Below are 14,338 nucleotides of genomic sequence, written 5' to 3' on the forward strand. Positions count from 1 at the left end.
TAAAATGCATTCTAAATTGATTGCTAGTGAAAAAAGTGGCCATGACAAAAAAGTAGATATGATGAGAAGTGCCCCGTTGATGGAAAAGGTTAATGCCAGGAAGGATGGGGTTAATTCACCTTAAGAGTAACAAGGTGTCTGTCTGTGTATACCGAAAAGATGTTGTTCCCTAGAAAAAAATTACTCCCCAAGAATTTTTTTTCTTTTTCTTGTAAAACTAAAATTGAAAATGGATGGACAAAATCTTACAACCCATCCCCCCCCCCCCCCCCATCCATACTCTAGGGCGTAGCTGCTAGTCTTTAAGTAACTATATTTAAATCTCAGATTTTTTAGAAGGATTAATCTAAAAATCAAATAATGTATAACAAACTATTTTTAAATCAATTTTTACAGGCTGTATAGTGTATAATCTCTCAAATATTTTCATTTAGAATGTATAAGATCTTTGTAACAGTTGTGAAATCAATTTTGCTGTTTCCAGAAGCTTTGTATAAATCTAAAAAATGTAACTATTCTGATTTTGTGGGGCAGATTCCATTTTTGTTATAAGTGCATTTTAATGAATCTCAGCATAAAGTTTAATCTTGTCTGATAACCATATATTTCTAGATAAATACCATCAATAAAAGTTTTATTTTCCTTCATTTACTGATTGAATATATATTTTTACATTACCAGCGTCTAAAATATTGCCTCTTTTATTCAATTTAATTTTTTAGCTTGTTATTAAATAAACAATAAATTGATGAAACATCCCCAATGATAGTATACAAAATTACCCCTTCTGTTGATTACAATTATCTGTTAAAACATTTAACTTAATGAACTAACTATCTAAATTTATTAAAAGTCCTTGAAATTTCTAAGCCAACGATTAAGAAAATATCATTATAAAAACTTTGGGGACTGGTGTAATAAACAGCCCATTGTCCCCTTCCTTCCTTCCTCCCTATTATTAAAAGCGAAGCTTTTCTATAATTAGGGTCGGTCCGTCCGTCCGTCCGAGATAGATAGCTTTTATTCATTAATTTAGGCATGTTAGAATTGTCCTATCAATTTCAAACTTTGCATGATGATTCCTGTAGTAGTTGGGTACGATTTAGAAAGCGTAGCAACTCTATAATCATTACCAGAATGTCCGTACGTCCATTTTAAACATGTTGATTTTTCTACTTTTTTAACAACAAATTTTCAAGTGTTTTAATTATCCGTTTGATCTGATTTTTGGTATATTGATTCCTGGGACAACAAAGAACAATATTATAAGCGAAGCAACTCTATAATCAAGTCCAAAAATGTAAGTATGTCCATAAACATTATCCTATTTTTAAGCAGTTTTTCAACAAATTTACCTACAATTTTGATTCGACATTTATGCATTTATGTTCCGATTTTTCAGTTCAGATACTATACAAGTGTTAATGTCCGTTTGTCCTACCGTTTCAGTGCTTCGCTTTTATGGATGTTGTCATCCTTGTTTTATATAAATCTAGCTGATATAAATAATTTGTACAACCACGTTCTTGGTATATGTTATTAATCTAGTTGCAACATGATAGGATTTTGCAAAACACAACACGGGGGTCAACCATGTGTTAAATTAAATTGCAATATTACTTCCTGTTGAGTATATTCTCATTAGGATCTCAAAAACGGTTGCTTAATTCATGCTTTTTTCATCATTTTTATAATATTTTGATGTAAAAATGCTTTTTGTTGATATGATTCCTTTTTTTACAGCGCAGTTTCATTTCAATCAAAAACTGCACATTCTTCCGTTAAATCAAAGTATTGACTGTATTTATCTTGTTTATATTGATTGATTATAATTTTAAACTTTAAATGCTTAAATTGAGCTGTATGTAAACAAAAGGTAAGTCTTATTATCTTCTTTTATATAGTTACCTCCTATATAAAGTCAAGTTGGTATTCCTTTACCATTGGAGAAATTTTTCTATGATTATAGTAGTTAGTCTGTAACGCTATTGGGGGAAATGTGATTTTCTCGACTAATATTAAAGATAGACAGCTGAAATTATAAGAGAAGAATTCAATGACATGCGCATCTAATCTTATTTTGCCCGTCTGTCTGTCGGTCATGCTTCAAAGGATTTAAAAGTTAATTACAGATTTTCTTGGAGTTTTTGCATATACTCTCTTTCTCTTTTCTTCATTTTTATGAGAACTGAACATCTGCTTTATAACTCACTTTGTTTGTTCATTTCATTGGTTCACTGTGCTTTGCTACTATATGTTGTCATCCTTGTCTTATTTGCTGTTGATTGATTCGTGCAACCAATATCTTTAAATCAGCCATTAATATTCCATTAAATTTGATGCTTTCTCAAAGCCACTTGATACCCCTTGTATATCATATGGTATAGTTATTTAGCCTTTCCCGGATATTAAATGGAAAAATATTTGACTGATTCCAATTTCGTTGGCCCCGTTAGGGGACCAAACTACGGGCCACTAAACTGGTATCTATTTCATTATTTTAATTTTGATATAATCGATAAATATTTTTTCCTTGTGTCTCAACTGGTTCTAATCAAACAAAAATAATTCGTAGAAAAAGGCAGACAAAGGTTTAAAATTGGGTTCCTGAAAAGTATAACCTTTGGCAAATTACTCCCCCCCCCCCAAAAAAAAAAAAAAAAATATATATTTTTAATAACAGACAGAACTTTTTCCCTATCCTTATACTAAAGTAACAGGATGTTTGTCTGTCTGTGTGTCTGTCTGTCTGTGTGTCTGTCTGTACCGAAGGATCTCGCTAACCGCTGAACCGATCGGGTTCTCCTTAACAGGGTAGCTTCTCATAAGTCCCAGGAAGGTTTTTAACTATTTTGGGGGAGGGTACCACCACCCTCCCAAGAGAAATGACAAAAAAATCGAAATTTCAAAAAAACGTTTAGGAGACTTCAACGTCAAATGAAGAGGTATCGTACGTAAAAAAAAATTATAGTAGAGACTTTATCAAACAAAAACATTTAAAGTGCCACTAGAGGCCTCTAGGGGCGTAGCCGCTAGTATCGTATATAATGATGTTAATATGTTTTAGTTGTTATTTACCAAATCAGCGAAGCAAGAAAAGTTTCTATGTGATTCAAGAATTAAGGATCAATGTTGACAGCAACAAAAATTAATAAAGCATCCAGACAAGGACGTCCAAGAGGATAAGTTAAATGGGTGATATCCCCCCCCCCCCCCCAAAAAAAAAACACAGATTTTTGAGGTGCAAAGGGGAGTTAATTACTCCTCTCTACAACTCGAAGCATCCAGACAAGGACGTCCAAGAGGATAAGTTAAATGGGTGATATCCCCCCACCCCCCCCAAAAAAACACAGATTTTTGAGGTGCAAAGGGGAGTAAATTACTCCTCTCTACAACTCGATTTTTTTTAAATTTCACACCCAGAATATAGTTTTTATCCCCCTTACAAACCCTCCAACCAATCTAAAACAAATTTTATCAAACAGCTTATTTTGTACTAGTTAGTCTGAGAAAAATAATTATAAATTGGAAGGAGGATTAATTATTTCATATTCCTAAATCTGATTTTAGCATAATCAACTGGCATAATTTATGGGGATATTAATTTATCAACCACTATTTACATAACCCATAATCCCTGTATGTTAACTGTAATGTTCAGCAGACAGAGGTAGGAAAGAAAATTTAGGGATGATTGATTTATCAGCCATTGACCATCCCTGACTCCCTGACAGTGACTAACAAGGTTGAGCAGGCACAAGATAGCAAAAAATTACGACAATTTAGATTTTAACAACGAATGATTTACTTTTTTATACTTATTACATCCTATTTATATGTACATTATCTATAACCATCTATGTATGTCTGATAAATCAAACGATGGATTCCTTAAAATTATCTATCGAGTACAGAACCCCCCCCCCCACCCTTCCTTTTCTAATAATTGGAGATAAAAGATAATTTTCTTTCCCTAAGACTAACCTGGGTTGCCCAACCCTCCGGGTTAAATTAGTGCCCAAAATAAGTAAATAAGTATTCTTATTAATTATCCAAAAGTTATCCTATAATCTATCATCAGTTCACAAGCACTTTGTCAAATACTTTTTTTTATAAAAAGTAAAGTTAATGTGTAATCATTTAAAAATTACGACAAATATGAAATTATATCCGGTCAGTGGATGTCTGTGTTTTTGTGTGTTTGTGTGTGTGTGTGTATGTGAGTGTGCTTTTAAGGAGCTTGGATGGAGAGGACAATGATATATAAATTATATTCCTTTCCCCAAATAATTATAACCTATGCATCCAGGGACAAGGGACAAGATACCCAATAAGGTTTCGTGATTTTTTGTAGAATTGTTGGTTAGACTGGCTACCCCTGTATGCATCCAGAATAATAAGTCACACATCACATTTGGGGAAAATATTAAGTATCCATATGTGGAAGTAACAGGATGTGTTTCTGTCTTTGAGTCTATATATAGATAGATCTTGCCAACTGCAGAACTGATATGGTTCACCTTTATTGTGAACCTATATGTACACAAGGAAGTGTTTTAAACCATTCTAGAGGAGGGAACCTCCACCCTTTTAAATACTCTTACTTCCCCCCTAAAAATTAAAAGTGGAGGGTTTTTTCCGGCCCTATTAAGAAAATTGGCGATGAATGATTGGAGAAAAAAAAACAGTTTATCTGCAGGTGCAACAACCCTTCCGGGATTTCAAGACATACTACATCAAATATTTGTGTTGTTTACGCTTTATATTTTTCTTTGCATTTTATTTCCTTCCGTTTATACATAAAATATAAATATTTTATAATATGTTTCACCAATATCACAAATTTTAAACCTTAGTGGTTTTAGAGATTAGGTTTTTTTTAATTTGATGTAAAGCTCGTAATACATTCAATTATTTGAATTAAATATTTTCTTTATTTTCCGTAAAAGTGCCTAGCGAGATCAGAATCCCCCCCTTATGAGCTGGACTAAAAAGTTTTAGGGAAAGCACTGGTAAAGTTTTAGATTAATTGTGAATAAGGCCATCCAAAAAAATCTGTCAAAAATTCTAAGAAAGTAAAATAACAACATTTATAATGCATTCGTACTATAGAATTTGAGTATTTGCTGGACTAAAAACTTTGAGGGAACGCACTGATAAAGTTTTAGATTAACTGTGAATAGGGCTATCCAAAAAAAAACTGTCAAAAATTGTCCGGAAGTTAAATAACAACATGTAGCTTATAGTTAAAAACCAATTCATGATATATAAGTAAATTGTCTCTATGTGTGTTTTCTATAAGAAATCCGGTAGACCAATTGGTCTAAAGAGGCCCACAATAATGACGCATCACTTACTAACATACAAGGATAATCTTAATTTATCAAACAAGGACGTCCAAACTTTATTTGAGAGGGGAAAAATTAGTTAATTAGGGTTTCGAAGGTTTGAGGAGAGTAACACCCCCCCCCCCCTTCATCCCTTGGACGTACTTTCTTAACTGATTTGTTTTAATTTAGCAGCTGCGCATCTAGCGTCTATGGACAGAGGTTATTACTGAGGGGAAAAAAATAAAAGAGAATATTTTCTAGGTTGAAAAAAAAGTTACTTCACCTGTGAAAGATGATCCAAGAACACCGCGTCCGTAAACTTATACCAGTACAGAATACTGTTGATATCTTCTTCATCCTACGAATATGAAGATTTCATCATATGCAAGGTTCTACGCAAAATCTGAGGCAGTCAGAATAATAGAGAGTGAGTAATTGAAAGAGAAGGATATCAAAATATTAGGTTTCAAAAAGCCTTGCATCTAAATATATAGTAAAATCATTTTTAAAACAATTGTACATAATATCTAGGAATATAAATTTCTTAATAATGGTTATTGTATCTCCTATTGTAGTGTTTAAATATAGCAATATCGCCCCTAGCCTCTTGGGGCAAAGCCCCTAGAGGCCACATCTTTTATTACCTGGAAATGATTTTTTTTTTTAATTGGTGGGGGGATTTTTTGTTTTTGGGGGGGTTGGGGGTATCTCACCCCCCAAGAAAATAGCCTAAAACCACCACAGGACCAGTAGGTATATTCCCTGAAGAGTAGAAGCCGATCGGTTCAGTGGTTACCGAGATCTTATGGGACAGACGGACGGACGGACAGACATCATTCTACTTTGTATTATAGATATGACTTTCATTCCTAAACTTGTTCAATTTTGATTTTCCTAATAAAAAAGTATTTTTTTCCAAGAAAATCCTGACTTGGATTATAAGGGTCAATTAATTTAAATCAATTTATGATTTTTAAGTTTAATTGTTTACATTTTTTAAGAAACCTGCAGCTATTAACTTTCGGACGAACAGATGTATCATCAAAGATATATATTAGCTGCGCCACTGACATACAAAACATTTCGAATATTGAAAAGACAAAATTAATGAAATTATCCTAGAGAATTTGCAAACATAATTATACAATTTTTGGGACACAGATAACTATTAAAATAATATTAATTTTATAGATCTTTAATTTTCTATTAGAAAGGCCTTCATTTAAATATGAGCGACATATCTGGAAATTAGCAATAGATTTAAAGCGAAATAAATATATATATAAAATGAGTGAAATACCGATAAAATACGGTGACACCATCGTAATTAAGATGCTAAAACATGTAGCTTTTTAAATAAAATTAAGATTATGGTGACATGTCTTAGCCTATTTAAAAATCCACTAAATTTGCACACAAGGTGATATAATGAAAGAGTTTTTAAGAATACTTTTTTATATTCCTATGTACAATTTACAACACAAACCAGGGAAATAGAAAACAAATCATTATTCTCTTCATCCTTCTCATTCATAAATGGAAGATATATTATTTTTATCGAAACATATTATAGACACCTTTCCGCTGTTATCGAAATGAAAAATCATGTGATTAAAACCAGTTTTTTTTATATTTGTGGTAAATTGTCTGCAATGCGATGATATACATGATTTTTCATTAGAGCCGGGAAACAGTATTAATTGACCGGATATCTATTGATTTCAAAGCCATTCTGGAAATTATATTAGCTAATGAAATTATAAAAGCGAAGTACTGAAACGTTTGACAAACGGACATTAACACTTATATAGTGTCAGAACTGAATAACCAGAATATAAATGTATAAGAGTCGAAGTAAAATTGTAAGTAAATTTGTTGAAAAACTGCTTGATACAGGATAATGTTTATGGACATACTTACATTTTTAGGACTTGATTATAGAGTTGCTTCGCTTATAACATTATACTTTGTTGTCCCAAATCAATATACCAAAAATCAGATCAATCGGATGATTAGATCACATAAAAATTTGTTGTTAAAAAAGTAAAAAATTAACATGTTTAAAATGAACGTGCGGACATTTTGGTAATGATTATAGAGTTTCTACGCTTTCTAAATCGTACCTAACTACTAAAGGAATCACCATGCAAAGTTTGAAATCGATAAAACAATTCTAACATGCCTAAATTAACAAAATAAGCTATCCGTTACGGACGGACGGACGGACCGACCCTAATTATAGATAAGCTTCGCTTTTAAAATACAGGTATAGGAAATTAAAGATAATTTTATCATACATTAATATATCCCTATAACCCTACATACACACACAGATAACAAAAAGTAAAAATTGAGAAGCAGATATTAATTTTTTCATACCACAATCAAAACAAGTATGACGTTACCCATATTGAGCGCGGCTAATCCTTAAATCAAAGATATTATCTAGTGTAAAGAACATTTGGAATCTTGTAATAATGAATACAATTAATATACATCAAATGATGATAATCAATTTTACCCCTTCTGGAAATTTCTAGTTGAAATGTTTTAACATTACTAGTTTGGAACTAACCAAATCAAAAAAAAGTAACCAATTTTTTTAAATAAGAATATAGGGTTATAAAACTTTGGGTACAATTGTAATCTATAGTCGAATGTCACCTCCCTTCCTTGATTAAGCCACAACAAAAGACAAGGATTAAATGACTAGCAGCTACGCTCAAATTTTAAAATTTAAATTGGAGTGTGCCTATGTAATCCTAACTGTGGGGGTCTAACTGTATTCTACCACAAGGAGTATTCATATAAAGTTGGTTAATAAGCCTATGTAATCCTAACTGTGGGGGTCTAACTGTATTCTATCACAAGGAGTATTCATATAAAGTTGGTTAATAAGCCTATGTAATCTTAACTGTGGGGGTCTAACTGTATTCTACCACAAGGAGTATTCATATAAAGTTGGTTAATAAGACTATGTAATCTTAACTGTGGGGGTCTAACTGTATTCTACCACAAGGAGTATTCATATAAAGTTGGTTAATAAGACAGGGAGGAAGGGGACAACGTTTTTTATAAATACTGTTTCTCAATCGTTGCCTCAGTGACCATGATATTAATATACAGATGGGGTAGTTTTGATTATAATCATTAGGGCGAATGAACGATTTTATTCTTACTCTGAAATTGTAACAATAAGAGCCTTAACGATTTTAATTTTAATTTTCCATCCTTTAAATATGAATTCTTGATGTACTTGAAAATTAAGTATATGGAATTAAGAAATTCACAAAGTCAAAAATCTCCGCAAATATTTCATTTTAAGTAAAGCTACTCTTTAAACGCAATGTCCGTTCGTCTGTATATCTTTCTTTCAATCTATAAAGCACGTCTCGTATGTTATCAAATTATTTTAAGTAAGAATTTCAATGAAAAAAAATTTATTTTATAAAGCATATTGTTCATAAAAAATCATTACATTACTTTCGTGGCTACTATATGAGATAATCTAATGTTCTACTATTATTTTTAAAATTCCAATAACAATCTTAGACTACCATTGTTCTTGTAATGTTTTTTTCATATAAACTTCAAATATGTTTTTGTATGAGTAAAATCTAAACTATATCATTTTACATTCAGAATGATAACCACAAGACAAACTTACTAATAGATACAATTTCATATTCAAAGTAACTTTAATATATGAAAAAGGAATTACACACATCATAACAATTTAAAGCCTATTATAGTAACTTAATGAAGTTAAGGAGAAAGGGGACATTGGAATGTTCATAGACTAGACCTTAAAGTTTTGCAATAACTTTTTTTTATTCGTTGGTGACTTTTATTGAATTTTGATTGGTTGACTCTTTAAGTTGAATGTTCAGTCCAAACGTTTTAATCCCTTAATATAATGTTGTATATCATTATTGGAGATTTACATCAATTCATAGGCCATTGTCTAATCCCTGCAAATCCCGGACTTGAAGAGTTAAAGAACTAAATAAATGTTTACTGAGGGTACAATGTACAATGCATGAAATTCAATTTATACCAACCTAAAATTTAATCAAAGGATGTGTATTGAGTAATTATCAAATAAAACTTAGAGTTATTAAACTTAGAAATTTGATGATAATTTTTCAGTATTATTTGGCACTTTAAAAAAACTAGTCGCAATGTCTCTAAATAGCTATAAACCTTCTGTAGACCTATAAGAAGATTCACTTTACAGGAGAATCATGTCGATCAAGCAGTCAGTGAGATCTTAAGCTACAGACAGACAGAAAGACAGACAGCATTCTGTTACTTTATGTAAGTATTAAAGTTACTACCATCTCTTCCCCTATAAAGCAAAGCTTCTTGTAGTGTAGCCACTAATCCTTATACTAAAGTAACAGGATGTTTGTGTGTTTGTGTGTCTGTACCGAAGGATCTCGGTAACCGCTGAACCGATCGGGTTCTCTTTGACAGGGTACCTTCTCATAGTTCCCGGAAAGGTTTTTAACTATTTTGGGGGAGGGTCCGGGTACCACCACCCTCCCAGGAGAAATCATAATAAATCGAAATTTTTTTCTCTCGATTAGAGACTCCTACGTAACATTGCAAAATATCGTATTATATTGATAGAGAATCCTTCGAAACATTGCAAGGTATAATATTATTTTTTTTAAACCACTAGAGGCCTCAAGTGGCGTAGCCGCTAGTCCTATCATAAAGTAGCATCATTTTTTTGTCTAAAGCTTAAGATCTTAATACTGAACCAATTATTTAAAGATTTAAGTTTTAGGATAGTTTTAGGCTTTTTTTATACCTTCTGTCACTACATATCCAGAGCTCCTAGGTGCTAGGGGCATAGCCGCTAGTATAAACTTAAGTAAAAAAGTTTGAAATTTAAAAAGAAAAATTCCATAATCAAATTTGTCATTTTATCATTCATTAAAATTGCAATGATGTAATCATAAATGAATTTGAAAAAATGGTATTACAAAAAAAGGATCTACTGCAGTTCACGGTAAAATATTGCTGGTAACGAATATTACCAAAAATCTATGAATTTTAAAGGCTGCTAGCTGCCAAACGACTGAAAGTACAGATCATGTCCGCACACTGTTTTAAGCAGCATAAGAAGGCCTACAAATAATCTGGAATAGCCATAAATCAATAATGCATAATTATCTCGCAGTGCAGAGAAATGCGCGAAAAAGGCCTATTTTATGCGTTTTTTCTACAGTGAAGCTTTCCCTGTGCATCATTGGATCTTGGCTATTCTAGATTAGTTGTAGGCCTTCTTATGCCGCTTAAAATGGTGTGCGGGTATGATCTGTACGTTCAGCCGTTTGGCAGCTAGCAGCCTTTAAAATTCATAGATTTTTGGCAATATTCGTTACCAGCAATATTTTACCATGAACTGCAGTAGATCCCAAAAAAATATATAAGTTTTAATTAATTATAGAAAACGAAAAAAAATAGCTTTTAGGGCGGCAAGTTACGAATAATTTTCTATGAAGAACATTGCAACGTTACTTGTCTGTGATGGAGGTGTTTTTTTTTCAAACTGAATATCAGTGAATTAAATCTCCCCTTCCCATTAATTTTAAAATTAATTGAAAATAAAGCGGGGGGTTGTTATTGTAGGGTATAACTACCCAATATAAACTAACCTAAAAAGAAAATAAACTACTCAATTTACTCTAAATGCGAGGGTAGGGGTTCTGTGCACGAAAAGTCACCTTAAGAGATAACGCCGGTTTATTCTAATATTCAATAAGTATAATGTCTGTTCGACACCTATCAGAAAAAAAATCACAAACTGCAATACAGATGATATTCTACTTTTTTATAACTGCTTGGTAAATTCACAATTATTTATCATGGAAGGGAAAGTTATATCCTGTAAGAAAAAATAGCTTGTTGAAAATATTTGGAAGCTAATTAATTCAATATTTTTAAAACCCTACAAACCTCTATTTGACAAGGAAAACAAACAGGCTATTTTTTTGTACTTTGTAAGTGTGTTTGTCTGTCTGTCTATTAAGTTGTGTCTGTCTGTCTGTCATAGATTTGTCTCGTATGACAAGTGTAAATGCATATATTGGCACTAGGGTAAAGTTTGTGTGGGAGTAAGACAACTGTTTTTACCCAAGACAGGGAACATTATTAAATAAGAATATCATATTTCCAATAGTAGTATACAATAAATGTATAAGTATAGATGTATAACCCAGACAACTACCTGGATCCAGTGTTGGGGACCTTTTCGTCTGCTAGCAAAAAGGTGGGGTTGGGACATACAGTGGTTTAACCCTTTCTCCATCTATTGTTTTACTTTAATATGTATACCCTGGTGCTTAGCAAGATCTCTTAAACGGAACAATTAGTCCACAATTTATTTTGTTCGATAAAAAGTAGACATTGCAATTAACACACTTTTTTCCTTGGGTAGTATTACCCTTTTATTAGTAGTATTACCCTTTTATTACCCCACAACTAAACGTTGATGAAATTTACTCTACTCAAAGTGACTATTTTGGCATGTTTGTCTGAAAATCCCAAAACAATGGGCAGGGGGGTTATGTAGAATTATTCTTTCAAACAATTGTTTTAGGTATTTCTTTTCCGTGTGAGTGGTCTGTCCCCGCATTATTTTAGTTAATCAGTTACAATAGTAATACAAAATAATTAAGATTAGACTCACAACCATCAAGTTTGTTGTTAGAATATTAAAAACTTAAAAGGCAATAAAAGTTAATTTGTAACATTCCTATAGTATTTATTGTGTACAAAAATAGTTTATTAATAAATTCTTAATGCAACGTAATTATCATTTATAAATGTTGATATTAAATGTTTATGTTGTTTTGTCCCAATAAATATTTGAATTTGAAATTTGATTTGAATCAAATATCGGCTTAGGGGTCTTTGTCTAAGGACGAGAGGGGTGGTTCCCTTCCCTAAAATAATGACAAACCTCCTTCCCTATACCTATGAGAAGGAGAACCATATCGGTTCTGCGGTTAAAACTAAATGCTTTATTTTATTTTTAAATCCTATTTGAGTTAAATAAAGACCTTTTTACTAAATTCGTAGCAACTCAATATAAAAGGTATTGACTTGCTAAATGACCGTCAATTTTTATACAATTCCATAGCTGCTTTAATCTTGAGATATTTTTTTCTTGTGCAATATTGTAGTAAAATTTTGTGAAATTATTATAAGGGAATAAATATGTGTCTATTAATTTAAATCTATTGTTAAAATTTTAGAAACTCAAAAGTAAGAAATTTGAGTGGGTTAAAATAATCAGAAGAAAATGAATACTATGTATTAATTATGAATGGAGAGATAGATAGATAGATAGATATATGGATAGATAGATAGATAGATAGATAGATAGATAGATAGATAGATAGATAGATAGATAGATAGATAGATACATAGATAGATAGATAGATAGATAGATAGATAGATAGATAGATAGATAGATAGCTAGATAGATAGATAGATAGATAGATAGGTAGATAGATAGATAGATAGATAGATAGATAGATATATAGATAGATAGATAGATAGATAGATAGATAGATAGATAGATAGATAGATAGATAGATAGATAGATAGATAGATAGATAGATAGATAGATAGATAGATAGATAGATAGATAGATAGATAGATAGATAGATAGATAGATAGATAGATAGATAGATAGATAGATAGATAGATAGATAGATAGATAGATAGATAGATAGATAGATAGATAGATAGATAGATAGATAGATAGATAGATAGATAGATAGATAGATAGATAGATAGATAGATAGATAGATAGATAGATAGATAGATAGATAGATAGATAGATAGATAGATAGATAGATAGATAGATAGATAGATAGATAGATAGATAGATAGATAGATAGATAGATAGATAGATAGATAGATAGATAGATAGATAGATAGATAGATAGTTAGATAGATGGATAGATAGATAGATAGATGGATAGATAGATAGATAGATAGATAGATAGATAGATAGATAGATAGATAGATAGATAGATAGATAGATAGATAGATAGATAGATAGATAGATAGATAGATAGATAGATAGATAGATAGATAGATAGATAGATAGATAGATAGATAGATAGATAGATAGATAGATAGATAGATAGATAGATAGATAGATAGATAGATAGATAGATAGATAGATAGATAGATAGATAGATAGATAGATAGATAGATAGATAGATAGATAGATAGATAGATAGATAGATATATAGATAGATAGATAGATAGATAGATAGATAGATAGATAGATAGATAGATAGATAGATAGATAGATAGATAGATAGATAGATAGATAGATAGATAGATAGATATATTTAAAATTTAAAAGAAAAAACTAAAAAGTCTTCTTCATCATTCCGAAATATATTTCAAGTAAAAAATACTTAATATCAATCGCATCTCTTGTAGAAGTAAATGAAGCAATATTAGCTTGGTCGTTTTATAACAGAGAAACAATCAGACAATCAGCTGGATACAAATTCATAATTTGAGTAAAAAATGTGTACTTTTTAGGATAGCAGACTGTATAGACAAACTAAATAATGAATATTTTTGCTAGTGTTAATATTTTAATTCTGCATTTTAAAGTAAATTGCAAGAAAACAAGGACAATTTTTTATTGGGCTGTTAATTACACTAGTACCCAAAGTTTTAGAACCTCGTTATCTTATTGGTTGGATCTAAAACCTTGAGAACTTTTACTGATTTTTTCATGGAAAGGTTAATGGCAGCTAAATTGTTCTTCACAAAAATTAATAAATGTATCTTTATATAGCCAACATTTATTAATTGTAAGATTCATTTACCATCATTTAACATATCCCTGTTTCCCTGAACATAATTCACGCCAGGCTACAATTGAATCAAGACAAAAGAAAGTGCCGAGCTCTGGGACCTATGTATGGTGAAATTAGACATAAAACCATAATGATTCCAGGTAA

At 31.2% G+C, this 14,338-nt stretch overlaps 1 protein-coding gene across 5 annotated transcripts in view; it reads right to left on the reverse strand.

Moving 5' to 3' along the window:
• The window catches only part of LOC145314044 (uncharacterized), a 117,028-nt gene that overhangs the window by 87,854 nt on the left and 14,836 nt on the right, over nucleotides 1-14,338 (reverse strand). For all 5 annotated transcript variants that reach the window (XM_080153780.1, XM_080153777.1, XM_080153779.1 and 2 more), the window contains one exon: nucleotides 5,614-5,688. In XM_080153780.1, coding sequence (XP_080009906.1) covers nucleotides 5,614-5,688 — 75 coding nt within the window. The remainder of the gene's footprint in view (nucleotides 1-5,613; nucleotides 5,689-14,338) is intronic.

The sequence above is a fragment of the Acartia tonsa genome, chromosome 3 (assembly GCF_053477335.1).
Source record: "Acartia tonsa isolate MP-2025a chromosome 3, ASM5347733v1, whole genome shotgun sequence".
Classification (NCBI taxonomy): Eukaryota; Metazoa; Arthropoda; class Copepoda; order Calanoida; family Acartiidae; genus Acartia; species Acartia tonsa.